The sequence below is a fragment of the Fulvia fulva genome, chromosome 3 (genome assembly GCF_020509005.1).
Source record: "Fulvia fulva chromosome 3, complete sequence".
In the NCBI taxonomy this organism is placed as follows: Eukaryota; Fungi; Ascomycota; class Dothideomycetes; order Mycosphaerellales; family Mycosphaerellaceae; genus Fulvia; species Fulvia fulva.
The window spans coordinates 2,744,312-2,758,934 of record NC_063014.1 but is presented as its reverse complement, the minus strand read 5'-3'; the positions used below and the strand labels follow the sequence as shown (position 1 = coordinate 2,758,934).

The following is a 14,623-nucleotide window of genomic DNA, read 5'->3' as shown; positions in this document are numbered from 1 at the left end:
ACGCTAAGGTTAACGCCGGAGGTAAAAGCGAAGGCGTTTACGGACTACTTCTTCTTAATATAAGTCGACGCGGACCTAACGGATATAGTAGGCACGTCGTACCCGGAACTACTAGACATATACTAGATAGTCTAGCTAGGCGAGGTTAAGACCGTAATAGGACAGCTTAAGGGAAGAAAGGCCCTAGGGCCCGATAAAATCCTAAACCTCCTACTAAAGGAATATAAAGAGGAAATCGCTCCGAGCCTAGCTAAGCTCTTTACTACTTGTCTACGGAAAGGCTACTATCTAAAGCCGTATAGAGACTCCCTAATAGTAGTTATCCGGAAGCTATAGAAGGAAGACTATAATAAATAAATAAATACATTTATAATGCCTATCTAGCTCCTAAAAGGTCTACGAGGCCGGGGGCTATTAAGGAAGAGAGAGGGGAAAACCGTCGTACGACTAGCTTAGTATATACTAAGTTAGTCTTAGTACTATACGATATACCTACTGACCTATATTCGTAACACTCCTACTTAGGTCGTAAGGTAAGGAACGATTGTTCCTACTATACTAGCTATAGCTATCGTACGAAGGTCTAGAACTAGGGACCGGCTAGCGGTTTGGTCAAACTATCTGCTACTATCTCCTTAGTATAGTAGTACTCTACTTTAATCTTCCTCTACTACTAGAGGTGCCTAATATAGTTGTAGGTAACATTAATATACTTAGATCTTTCGTAGATATAGGCGGCCTTAACTAAGGTTAGAGCCGCCTAGTTATCCCCTATAAGGCGTACTAGTCTTAGTTTGTCGACGGTACTCTTATCGGCTAGGACTATTAGTTAGAAAGAGCAGTCTCCTACTAGCCCCGGATAGTTTATCTCTCGGAGAATAGCCGCTAGGAACTAGGATTGTTTCGTAGCGGCGTTTATTGCTATAAACTCTACCTCTATAGTAGAGGTTGCTATAGACTTTTGCTTCTTACTTATCTAGGATATAGGCGTACCGTATACTAGCTAGACATGTCCTAGAATTAAGACCCTATCTACTTAATCTATCGCGTAGTCGGAGTCTAAGTATCCGGTTAGGGTACCGCTACTACGTCTAAACATTAACCCTAGGTCGGGGAACGACCTTAGGTATCTCGAGACCTTCTTTAGTACTTTTATATACCGCTTTATTAGATCCGCGACATATATACTAGTTCTCCCGAGTAGGAAGGCTAGGTCCGGTCTCGTTATAGTTATTAGCTACATCTAGGTCCTATTGTCGCTCTAGTAGTTATCCTTGCTACATCTCTCGTTAGGCCTAGGTATTATACTACCCGGGGATCGTGAGATTACTATCGGGGCATCCGCTAGTCGCTATAGTAGTAGTCGCGAGACCGCCGGTAGTCGACCCTCGTTAGGCCTAGGTATTATACTACCCGAGGATCGTAAGATTACTATCGGGGCATCCGCTAGTTGCTATAGTAGTGGTCGCGAGACCGCCGGTAGTCGACCGACTAGCTTTCGTTCGGGTACCTTACTAGGTAAGTTCGTAAAGGAGACACCTAAATCTAGATCTCCCCCCTTCTCGTTTTCGAACTAATCTACTTGGCTATACTGCCTAATAGCTCGTATATCTAGCTCCTAGAACAACTATTACTTAGTCGATTGACCATATCTAACGAAAACAGCTTCCTTACCCCGGTTTATTAACTTATCCTATCGTAGCCCTTTTAGATATAATTTCGGTTCTACGTAAACTACTACTCTATAACCCTATACTCTTAGGTGATCTACCGTCGGTACTTTGCTAGTAAATGCTTCTTCCGGCGAAAGTTAGACACCGTTAAGTAACGGTCCGTTCGGTAGTAGGTTACGTATAACCGCCTATACCTCTAGAGCTTTAGGCTAGAATTCTACCGGCATCCCCGATTCCTCGAGCATTACGCGGATCGCGTTCTCCGATACCTAGATTGACCTTTCTACTACTCCGTTTTGTATAGAGTTATAAGTATCCGTCGTATCGTATTAAACCCCCGATTCTTTCTCCTATTCTTTTAGAACTATTAGTAGCTTAGGTACATTATTACTCCGTACTACTCTTACGTAGCATTTCGATACTTTCTCTATAGTTAGCCGCTATTGTCGTAGTACTTACGGTGCGTCAGATTTGTTCTTAAGCGGGATTACCTACTTCTTTCTTAAGAAGTTATCTACGATCTCTAGCTAGTATTTAAAACCTAGCCTAGATGTCGCATTTTCGAAGGGTCCGTAGATGTCGATAGATATAAGCGCAAGTCTTTCATTCTTTCGTTCTACGACAGCGCCTTTAAACTTCCGTATATTCGCGATAGAGTATACCTTATAGTTATACTCGTCCGGGATAGGAATCGGGTCCTTCCTATTACTTACCCTATAGACGTTCCGGAGTAACCCTTTTCCTAGGTATACGAATCTTCTATACTAAAGCTCCTACTAATCCTCGGTAGTTACCGCGGCTAGAGCTTCCTCGTATAGTACCTCCGGTAGTCTATTATCTACCTAGTTTAGGGAGTCGGATATTAAAGATACTACCGGTACCCCCCCTCGTAGTACTGTTCGTACGATAGGCTTTCCGCTCTTATACTTAAGTATAAAGTTTAGAGGTTCGACATCAAATTACTTACTAAACTGCCTCTATAAAACTAGATTAACTCCGAGATTAGGAACAATTAAGACTTTCTCTAGCGTAATTTATTTCCCCGTTAGGCCTCCTATAGTTACTATTCCTTTATAGAATGTATCTAGGTACTCCCTACCGACTTTAATTACTTTTCTTCTCGCTAGTTTCCTAAGCGATCTGAATAGAGACTTATTGTCAGTTATATATAAGGAGGTATAGGAGTCTAGTAACTATTCGGAGGCGGGAAACTTACCTTTTACTTCGGTAGTAGAATAGGCGACTTCGTCGTCGTATATTTCCTCGGTATCGCTTTCTCGTAAGGTATAGGCTCGTATCGCCTTTGCCTTTATCTTGTTATCGGATTGGCTTCTCCTATCCTTCTACTATTTCTTAGACTTCTTAAGGGCGTTTTAGGCCTTCTCTAGATCCCGGACTAGCTCTTCGTAGGACTTCTTTTCTAGTTACTTCTAGGTGTTCTTCTTTTTAATAAACTCCTTTATAGAATCTAGTTCCGGGCACGATATAACTAGGTAGTTACTATCGTAGATAAAGTAGCCGCTCTTGCCCCCTTGCCTCTAGGAGTATAGAGCGGTCTCGCCCTTACTCTCTTAGATCCGTAATTCGTAGGATTTAAGTAGGGTTATAGCGGATTCCTAGCCTAGGTTTAGCTAGGCTAGGATAGCGTCCCTAGTACTAGCGTAGACGTCCGGGAGGCTACTTAGTAGGTACTTGAACCTCCGGATAGGGTCCTTATAGTAGGTCTCTTTACTATCTATTTCGGCAATCTATATAGATAGGTTACCTAGATATGTCTACCCTTATCTAATTGTCTAATCGTCCGGTAGCTTAAACGATACTAGCTGTTTTATAAGCGCTACTACGTATGCCTTATAGACCTTACTATACTTCTTCTATAGAAGTTTCTAGATTTCTTTCGTATCTCGTATATCTAAGATTTCTTAGTTGTCCTTATCGGACAAATATACTAAGATAGTATATCTCGCTATACCGTTCGCCTTCGAAGTGATCTTAGGCGTAACGGATTCTAGGAGATCAGCCGACGAGTCGTCGATGACCTAGAATACCTCCCGGCTTTCGAGATAGTCTCGTAGTATAACGAACTAGCGCTTCTAGTTCTTACGAGTAAGGGTAGAGCCGACCTTCCGGGGGCCCTCGTAACTCGTTAAGTTTTCTATAGCGAAGGTAGCCTTAGATGTGTAGCAAGCTCTACTTGACTACGGTAGTTAGAATAAGCTTAGACTCCCCGAGTCTATTAGTAGCGTTCCGTATAGTAGACTCCCCGAGTCTATTAGTACGTTACCGTACGGATTCCGGGTATAGGGTATAATACCCTACGTCGTACTTCCTTAGTATATCGATGTCCTATTAAGTAAACCCGGGCTTATAACCTATTGAATAGGTATAGTATATATATATACGGAAGTTAGGATACGTAATAGGGAAGGAGGAAGGACTAATGTAGTATACAAAGGTATATAGTAGAATAGTGTTTAGTACTAAAGGTATCTCTACTATCGGTATAGAGACTACGTCTCTTATACCTATATAGAGGGATATTGCTCTAGTCCTAGTTCTATTTCACTACGCCTTATCGGTTTTACCTATATCTTATCCTACGACGGTAGTTCCTCTAAGTCGCTCCTACTATTCGTACGGTATAATAATAGTATTACCGTACTATTGTCTCGACTAGCTAAGTGTGTACTAAGTTAGTCTGAGTACCGTACGACATGCCTACTAACCTATATTCGTAACAAGTAACGTAATTGCCCTTAATACTCCGAAGGACCTAGGCACCTAGAAGAGAGGGGGACTCTAAGGCACGATCGACCTCTCCTAGATCTTAGATAGCTACTACTATATAGATAGATAGATAGATTTGTCATTCCCTTATTCTAGGACCCTATTCGGCCTATATAGGTATATATCTATTGTTATATATAAAGGGAAACCCGAATAGGTGTAAACCCTTCCTGCCCCCGACTACTCCTTATCTAGATTAGCTTTCCCTCTAAACGTACGTAGTCTATATTACTACCCCGTTAGCCCCCGCTCCTAGTCGGTCTCGTCGCGCCACGCCGTGTCCTCTCTTCCTATACTACTCCTACTAGGCGGTACTATTCTAGCTAGCCCTTCTCTAGTATCTAGTTCGTAATACGCCGTAGGTCCTTAACGTTATTAATAAGTGCCCTAATCGTCCGGTTCCTCGCCTTTACTATCTACTCCCCCCTTCCTAGCGACTACCTCGGATAGACGAGGAGTACGTACCGTACATTCTAGGAGTAATAGCCGTAGGGATAGCTAGTGTTCGTATATTCTAGAATCTTCCTCTATATTAGGTACCCCTAGAGGCCGATATGTTCGCTTTGTAGTTAGGTTACTATACTACTCTATACCCTCGTAAAGCGGTAGTAGATAAGCTTCGGAGGGTACTTGACCGCGGATTTCGTAGCTAACTATTCCTTAGGTTGTCCCGCTAGCTAAGGGCGTCTACTATACCCTATACCCTAGTTGTTCTACCTCTCTTTCTATAGTTACTCTATAAACGATTTCTTACCTTCCTATTATATTACTAGCTATTCGTCCCTTACCCGGTAGTTCGGCTCGTTTCCGGGTCGAATACCCTTATACGCTAGTACTAATTCGCGGGCCCTTACGACTATACTAGCGATAACCTTCTATACTAGGTACTATACCGACGTGCCTAAATAGGAGGTCCGTAGTCCCTAGATATATAGGTCGATCGGCGGTATAGCGGTCTCGTACTTAAGTATCCTTATTAGTATCGACTTGTATACCCCGGTCACCTTCCTTAGGCATTAGTTTTAGATCTTCGCTAACGGCGCGACGAGTCCCTTTAATAGGTAGGCCCTTTTACCTAAGGACTATACTTAGCTACTATAGGTAAGGACTAGTCGTATAATAGCCGTATATAAAAGTCGTAACTACCGAAAGTCCGCCCCCTATATAGACGTAGTGAGCCTCTAGTATAATGCTATATTCTATTTAGCTTTCCGTAATATTGCCTATACGTACTTCCTCTACCGTAGCGCCGGGTCTACCTATAGTCCGAGGATCCTAAGCTAATTTGCCGGGTTAGTCGTGTACCCCTATATCTAGATAGAAGCTTATATATTATAGAACCGTAGCCGGCGCGTAAAGTGTATTAGATTGTACTTTTCTAAGGGCAAACCGAGCCCCGTGCCTCCTAGCCTAGTCCTTATAGATCTTGTGCTTCTCTTCTAGTAGCCTATAGTTTTCCTTAGTCGAGGAAGACTACGCTAGGATGTTTATATCGTCTACGAAGCCGCTCGTAGCGGTGTTCTAGGATTCTAGGGCTGGGAGTAGCGTCGCTATAAAGAAGAGGAATAGAATAGGTACTAGCGGTAAGCCTTACGGGATTCTAGTATAGACTACTTAAAATGGGCTTCTATACTAGCCGACTAGAATCGACGTACTACGGTTTTAGAGGTAGGACCGTACGAAGTTAATAAGCTACTTAGGGAGTCCTTTCGACCTTAGGATATAGAGTAGCCGCGGGTATAATACGTAGTCGAAGGCTCCCGATATGTCTAGGCTAAGTAAGGAAGCTACCTTGTCCCTATTCTTATACTAGATAGCCTTTACCTAAGAGGTAATAAGTTCTATCGCGGACAGCGTCGATCGCTATAGGCGCGTACCTATCTAGGTGTCCGGGAGTAGGGAGTGTTCCTCTACCGCCTTAGAGAGTCTCGTTATAACTAGCTTCTTAAGCGCCTTCCTAAGAGTGTTAAGGAGCGTAATTAGGCGGTACGACTTCACCTACGTATAGTCTTCCTTTTGCGGCTTACGTAGGACTACTATCGTCGATTGTTTAAAAGCTATCGGGTAGTATCCGGTCTATAGGTAGGCGTTAAAGATCGCTATAACTACTAGGGCTAGTTGATCTCTACACTTCTTTAGTAGCTCGTTTAGGATCCTATCCGGCCCCGGGGCTTTCTTCGCCGGTAACTTCCTTAGTATAGCGGCAACTTCTCCCTCGGACACCTCCTATTAGACCGCGATACTAGGGGCTAGGGGAGTAGAGCTGTTTATGTCGCTTAGATTAGCCTCGACTAGGGGCGGGAAGAACTTACTAGCTAGTAGACGCGCCTTAGCCTCGGGGTCGCTAACCGGGCTACTAGGCGATTATAGCGCTAGGATAGAGAAGGAGGGGCCCTATATAGGGTCCTATCGGGCCCATTTCGCTAGCTTCTACATCCTCTCTAGCTTGCCGGCGATTTCTTCTACTATAGCCCTCTAGCCGACTGCTTTCTCCCTCCGTATTATAGCTTTCTTCTATTAGTATACCTCTCTATATACGTTCTAGGCCTCCTCGCTATAGCTGCTCGTCTATACCTAGCGGGCTCTCCTTACTTCTCTTACTACCGTAGTATACTCCGGCGTCTAGTATAGTTTAGACTATATTATAAGTTAGGCAAGCGGAATATAGAGTAAGGTCGCTTTTCTTATTTCGTCTATTAACCCCTAGACTACTTCGTCTATCTCGTCTTTACTGTTATATTACTACTACGCGATCTAGACTAGCCTCTTAGAGTCATCGAGGTACGCCTAGATATTGGCCTAGTAGGCCTTTCCCTAGTTTAGCTTAGGGGTTGTCGCTAGTATACGTTATATCTATATCGTAATAGAGGTCCTAACTAGTATATAGTCTAACGACGCCTCGAGTTTATATTCGATCCTATAGTAGGTTACCGTATAGTAGTAGCTATCTAAGATCTAGGAGAGGTCGATCGTGCCTTAGAGTCCCCCTCTCTTCTAGGTGCCTAGATCCTTCGGGGTATTAAGGGCAATTACTTTACTCGCTATTAAGTCGAGTACTTCGTCGGCTATAGGGTACGGCTATATAAGGCTTTCCTAGGAAGGGTAGTATATATTGAAGTCTCCTACTACGATGTGGTACCCTTGTCTCTTAAGCGCACTGTCTAGGTGTCTATAGACCCCTAGGTCGCGGCTAGACCTCGAGGCTAGCGGTTATATATATAGGTTGTATATCTAGGTACTACCTACGTAGAGGGAGGTAATATCGCCCCCGCCTTCTTCGTCTACGTAGTATACTACCTCCTAGTCGGATTCTAGTATATCCTTGCTAATATAGAAGCACGTACGGGGTCTACCGTCGCCTCGTAGGTATGTCGTATAGCCTAGTAACTTGTAGGTCGTTAGTCTCTTATAGTACGGGTTAATCTATAGCTCCTAGATTGTAAGGACGTAGTAGACGCGCGGGTCCGCCTCGTATAGGAAATAGTTCTAGACTATATCCTTGCTATAGTTAACGTTATACTAGGTAATACTAAGCGTATCGAGGCTAGTTATCGGCATCGACAATCATTTCCTCTATATCGTCCTATGTCCTACTACACTATACGTCCTAGTCTACGCCTATCGGCTATATACTAAAGGGGAGCCGGGCCTAGTTAGATTCCCTCGCCGTAGCTAGTAGAGTACGTGGCCTCCCGTACGCCCTAGGTTACGTATCCTTTATATCGTTCTCGGCCCTAGGGCGCTTATACCCGACCGCCGCTAGTTAGTTCCGGTATAGGCTAGCCTTACGGTCGCCGTAGAATCTTAGGGCGACGGTTCTGTTTGTGATTGCCTTGTTTTTCGCTAGTTTCCGCTATAGGCATTCCGTACTATACGATAGGTAGTGCCCCGGACAGTTCGCGTACCGTCTCGTAGTCGATGTATAGTCCCTAGATATATAGTCTCCTATATAGTTCGAGTACGCCTACTTGTGTATATACGTATAGGTTTAGTGTCTATACTGTTAGCATTTAAAGTATTAGAGGACACGAAAGGATAAGGAGTACTTTTCTACTATCTTAAGGCTATATTACTAGATCAGGCCTTGTTCTATCGCTAGATCCGCCGCTTTCGCGTCTTATAGCTATACTATTAGCGCCGAGGCCTTCTTACCTTCTAGCCATTTCCTATAGAGCTAAGTCGCCTTCTAGATTAGAGAGTTAAGAGTGACCGGGTTGTCCTCTTAGAGAGTACGTAGGTGACCTTAGTTAGTTAGGTCGAACTCCTTAGGTATATCGTAGACTAGGATCGTAAATTGCTTTATTAAGACCTTCGCTAATACCGTAACCTTAGATACCTACTATAGCTATACCTCTAGGTACCTCCTAGTAGTAGTAGAGCTAGTATAGATCTATAAAGTGCCGTTAGACTATTAGTTCACTACGACCACCTCTAGTTAGTTAATTCGTTAGGCGAGCTCCTTGTTCGATAGCTTCGTAACTTCGGCCTAGTCTTCCTTTACTATAATACGGATCGTAACTACGTCGTACGTTAGGCGGGGGCCTAGTATCGATACCGCGACTAATACCTAGCTATAGGAGTATTGATTCCGGGTGGCCTTACTAATCGCCTAAGACGTCCTAGGACTCGATAAGAATATTAGCGCGGAGATTGATCTCGTATTAGTCTCGTCAAACCCTATCTATTAAGCCGAGGTCTCGACTTTCGTCTTTAGTCCTAGGGAGATATATAGCTTAAGGCCTATAGCGATTATCTAGGTATTAGGCTAGCCGGCTAAGAAAGATTGTACCGAGCTTCGATTACTTCCGGCTACTAGATTATAGGCAAATATAGATCCTCGAAACACTACCTTTCTACTCTACTAGATTATAAAAGGCAAGTATTATAGTACCGTATTATAGTCGCGGGCTATATATAGTATAGACTACTTAATCGTGTCTCGTTAGGAGACTTAGAAGACGAAGAATATTACGTTATCTATAAGCCTTCTCGGTAGCTATATCGAGTATTATCCTCCGTCGAGGTGCTTAAACCCCGACTCTTATTACTAAAGAGCAAATATAATCTATAGCGGCGGGCTCTAGATAATACGCTTCTATTTAGTACTACTAGAGATCGACCCGTAGGCGTCGTAGAAGTAGGGAAGAGCTACGTCCGATTCGGAAGTACGCGCTCTATCGTATCGAGGGGTCTACTTAGGTCGAGTATACTATCGTTAGGCTAGATAGCTCCGAAAGCGTCGAACGAGGGTAGGTAGGAGCCTACTATATTATACTATATCTACCCTTGTCTCCTAGAGGAATAATAGCGAGCATTATCCTCTGTCTACGTCCTTAAACTTGACCCCTTATTACTATACTAATGACTCCCTTCGCCTACTCTATTACCGTGTTTAAGCCGCCGCGACTATAGTTCTAGCTTACGATTCTAGTGTTCGGCTAGGCATCTAGAATACTAAGTAACTACTATAGCTCCACCTCCGTTAGCTTAACCTAGTACTCGAATCGAGTCCTAGTAGGTTGACTAATCCTCTAGAGTAGACCGCGGGATCCCTAACGGACCTACTAGATAGGAAAGAGCGATTATAGTACGTACTATTCGAACGTTAGGAACGCTTTAATAGACTAGGGGCGTACTCGGTCGGTCTTATAATCTTATTAGAAATATACTACGTCTAGCTATACGGCGGTAGACTTAGGGCTATCTAGTCTAATCTTAACGTACTATCGGTAGTCGAGGTCGAATCTTAGATCTACTTCCGTATTCGTCTTTAATAATCGTCGAACCGCGCTTTCGATAGTCGGCTACTACTCTCGATTTCGATATTAGTTTAGGTCGACCTGTCTAACGTAAATCTCGACCCGGTGTGGCTTATTTTAGACAATATTCTAGGCTATAAAGCTATTTAGTACCTACTTTAGTTTAGCCCGGCTTACTATTACCGAGCCTACCTCGAGTACCGGCGCTAGGACTCGTACTACTTTCTCGCTATAGAAGTGGCTACCGTACTCGGTTTTTAGCTACTTATAAGTCTTAGCAAAATTAACGCGTTACGGTCGCTAGAGCGGCTTAGATAGACTAGGTCGATAATATAGATCTCCGGGTATCCGCTACTAACGTACGCGTAGATATAGTTACGTAACTCTACTAGTAGCTCTAATAGATAATACTTCGAGGTGTCGATATCGGCGTCGACGTTAGTACTTTCTATGTTTCGTAGGTTATATCTATAAGGAGAAGCGTTTTAGTTATACTCGAGAACTACGTAGTAGTGTCTTAGACTATAGTAGACCGCGTAAGATATATACTATACGACGCGCTTATTGTATAATATAGTCTTAGGCACCCCTCGATGTTAGGTACCTTTTAGAAACGTACCTAGTAGTAGGTTTAGTAGAGTATAGGAGGTGAGGTAGAAAGTATCTTATAGGCAAGAAGAGTATTAGTATAAGAAGTAAAGTGTCGTGATTTAGCGTTTAGCGTTAGTTATTATTCAACGTGATCTGTATATAATAGAGAGCTTTTACGTGTTTTTGGCTATAATAAGTAAAGACTCGGGAATAGGACTCGCTAAGAAACTATATATATCTACTACTATTTTATATAACTAGCCGACTATTATAGATTATTCGAGATTATACTCTTATTACTAACCCTAGTCTTTAGCTACCTAAGAGTTCTCTCCTTACCGTTCAAGGCTCTAATAGCTACTATAGCGCTTGATCGCTTATCCTAAACTACCTCTTAACCTCTTTACCGTAGCGCTTCTTCCGTCTACCGTTAGCTTCCTAAGTAATCTACTAGACCGGACGGAGTGACTTTAAAATACACTCGACTATAAATAGGTATTTGCTAACGCGATCGTCTTCTTCCCCGTCGCCGCCTATAAGATAGGCCTTGTTCTAAGTGTTAAAGTATACTACCTATAGACGCGCCGTAACGTACTCTAGGTCTCTAGTTAGTAGGGAGATATATATATCGCTAAGTGCTATCCTAAACGGCATATATAAGCTAGTAAAAAGTTCTTATATGTCTTGCTTAGCGTTCGAAATGATTCCTCGATATTACGCTACATTTGTACGAAATAGTATAGCGAGATCTAACCGACGTCGAGTTCGACCTCTTTTACTTTACGTAGTAGTATATAGTCCCGGACGAAGCGGTCAAGTGTCTTAGCTACCTTTACTACCTCTACCTCGGCGGATACGAGTAGGCGGCCGGAGATCTTAACGCGCCTACTACCGTAGAAATCGCTATCGAACTCCTATTTAACCTACTTATATATATTAGTAATAGCGAATATATCGCTAAGGCTAGCTCCCGGGTCTATTAAGTCTACCTCGATGACTTCTAGAATGTATTTACCGACCTTTACGTATATATTATTCTAATTTCGCTAGGTAACTCTAATAGACGATATCTAGCGCTCGAGCTAGAAGTGGCGACTATATTATCTATTATGATCTTAATAATACTACTAGATAGTAGTAGAAAAGGTATTAAGTTTATAGGATAGAGTAGATAGTATAGATAGTATCGCGAAGATAAAGATATAAAGGATCTAGCTAATCGGAGAGATATATAAACAAGCTGAAAGTGTTTTTAAATATTAGTATACGAGGTAGTAGACATTCACTTCGGCGACGCGGGAGGGAAAGTCAATTTTACTAGGACGGTACCTATTAGTCTAATGTTATCGAGGTGAATAGTAGTTAGGGCCAGCTCGTCATTTTATAGTCTAGACAAAGTTAATTACCTAAAGGTACGTCTTTACGCTTTACTAAGAGGTTAAATACCGACTTCTCGTGTACTAAATATAATTAGGCGTATATCGTAGCTTAGTTTAACAAATTATGTAATATATACCGCCGGGTAACATAGTCACTATATAGCTTATAAAGTTCCTACTACGTAAACCTTTAAGTAGTTCGAATGCCTTAGTAACGTATAATCCCGTCAGAGAGATAAAGTATAAGCTACTACTCGACCCGCTTTATACTAGGTATATCCTTAAACTCTATAACGGCTAACATAGCGGTAGAGAACCTTATCGTCTAAGGTCTTGTCTACTTTAACTATTAGAATAGAGATTGTAGGCAATTTCTCGTCTATATCGACCCCTTCGATAATAGTCGAGACTTTATCGTCGTTAAATAAGGTAGCGATCTATTATAAGGTAAGTACTTACGTCTCTAGAAATGTAAAGTAGATTGTCGTAAGACTAAGGAATAGCTAGTAATACTAGCCGATCCGTTCGATAGCGATTAGATTAATATACTATACCCTATTAGCCTAGCTCTTACTTAACGACTTTAATAACCGCTTACCTAATTAATAATAAGTAAAGCCTGCCCGACTAAGACGAACATGCTTATGCCCTTAGTTTATATAGTATACGGCAAAAGCTCGGTCGGATAGGCGTCCGATGTTAAAGCTAGTATTATAGAGGAATAGGAAAACGATTATAAAGTAAGCGGCGATCCTATTATCGGCATCTTTGGCCACTAGTACGCTACTAACAATCGTACCGATGTTCGCTAGTATTATAGAACCGAAGGAGGTCATCTATAAAGCACGACGACTAATATTATTCGCTAAGATAGCGCTAGTAATACTGACTAGAAAGCTAGAAACTTAGGAAGAGTTACTAAAGCTTACCGGAGCGATATTATACTCGAGTCTATCGAGGTTATATAAGGTACATAACGATTAGACGATTATTACTATCCTTTAGTGTTTAGTAGTGTTGATATAATATAGAATATAGTAGTAGAGCGCGGACTTCGGACTTAGTAGTATATAGTCTAAGATAATAAGCTAAACTATTTGTAGTATAACCGACGTAAGGGCCTAATATTATAGTTATCTACCCCGTCGCCCGTTTCTCCTTTACTCCTTAACTAACCTTTAATACTACTTTATTATTACTTTTTAGCTTAACTATTACTATTATTGCCTACGGCAGTGTATTAATTAGAACGTAGCGTCGCCCGTTAAATAGCTTAGCCTTACTAATAGCGTACCCTACTATCTTCTATAGCTTTAGCCGGACGCGATATTAATAGCTAGCCTTTAATAACCTAACCGGCTTAGTAAGAGGGCTTATATCCTTAATATACTACACCCTTATTAGAGTCTCCGACTGTCACGGTATAGCCCTACGGCCTACGGCCTTCGGGTTACGTAACTTCGTAAATATAACGTAACGCCTCGGCTCGGCGAACGTCGCGCTTATCTTCGATACGCGCCTTAGCTAGAACTTCTCTTCTCCGTAGAATTTATTCGATTACTTAGCTACGACACCCTTTTACCTACCGAGAGTAGCCTAGACCCGTATTATTAAGTTCTACCGCTCTAAATCCCTCTATAGTAAGTACGCGTATTATCGGCGACATTACCGACCGGTTTACGACACTTTAGTAGGAGTTAGCGAATAAGACCCCGAGTTCGAGGCAGATTATAGTAGTATAATCGAGTGTCCTATACACGTAGGAAGTATATAGAAGAGGAGGACACGATATAGTTAGTCGTAGACACTTTCGTAGGAGTTCGTCGAGATACGTAGGATTAATATTAATATCCGCCGAACCGTCGAGGATTCGAGACAGCCGCGACTATAGCTACTAATAATTACGAACCGTAACCGTAGTAGACCTAATAGAATGACAGAAGTTAGACTGTAGTCGATAGCTAAGATCAGACCTACTAGATACGATAAGCGACGGCGGGTTAATAGTAGAAGACGGAAATATTCGTACTAAACGACTAGCGAAGAAGCTTGATTATAAGAACGTAGGCCCCTTTACGATTATAAGAAAGTAGCGACCGATATCTACGAACTCGACCTGCCTACGAGTATAAGAATATACTACGTATTCTATACCGACCTACTACGACTATCCGCCGAAGACCCGTTCCCTTTATAGACGTACGAATCTACGCTTACCGAAGTCGATAGCGAAGTTAAGGAATAGCACAATACCGTAGTAGTAGTAGACAGTCGCTAGACTAGAAAAGCAAAGCAGAGTGTTAGCTATACTATTAAATAGGTAGATAGGTTATATACTAAAGAACCTTATATTAACTTGAAAGGCACTATAGACGAACTTGTAGTAGACTACTATTATAAGAACCCTCGCGCTCTAGGACCTCTACGCGGATAG

The 14,623-nt window shown here is 42.2% G+C and overlaps 1 protein-coding gene across 1 annotated transcript; it reads left to right on the top strand.

Annotated features, from left to right (window-relative positions):
• Positions 1 to 11,510: 11,510 nt before the first annotated feature.
• Positions 11,511 to 11,673, top strand: CLAFUR5_20249 (uncharacterized protein; the record flags this gene model as incomplete). The annotated part of the gene is made up of 2 exons (XM_059463085.1): positions 11,511 to 11,537; positions 11,602 to 11,673. 2 exons carry the CDS (start codon positions 11,511 to 11,513, stop codon positions 11,671 to 11,673), a joined length of 99 nt encoding a protein of 32 aa, XP_059318927.1.
• Positions 11,674 to 14,623: the final 2,950 nt, after the last annotated feature.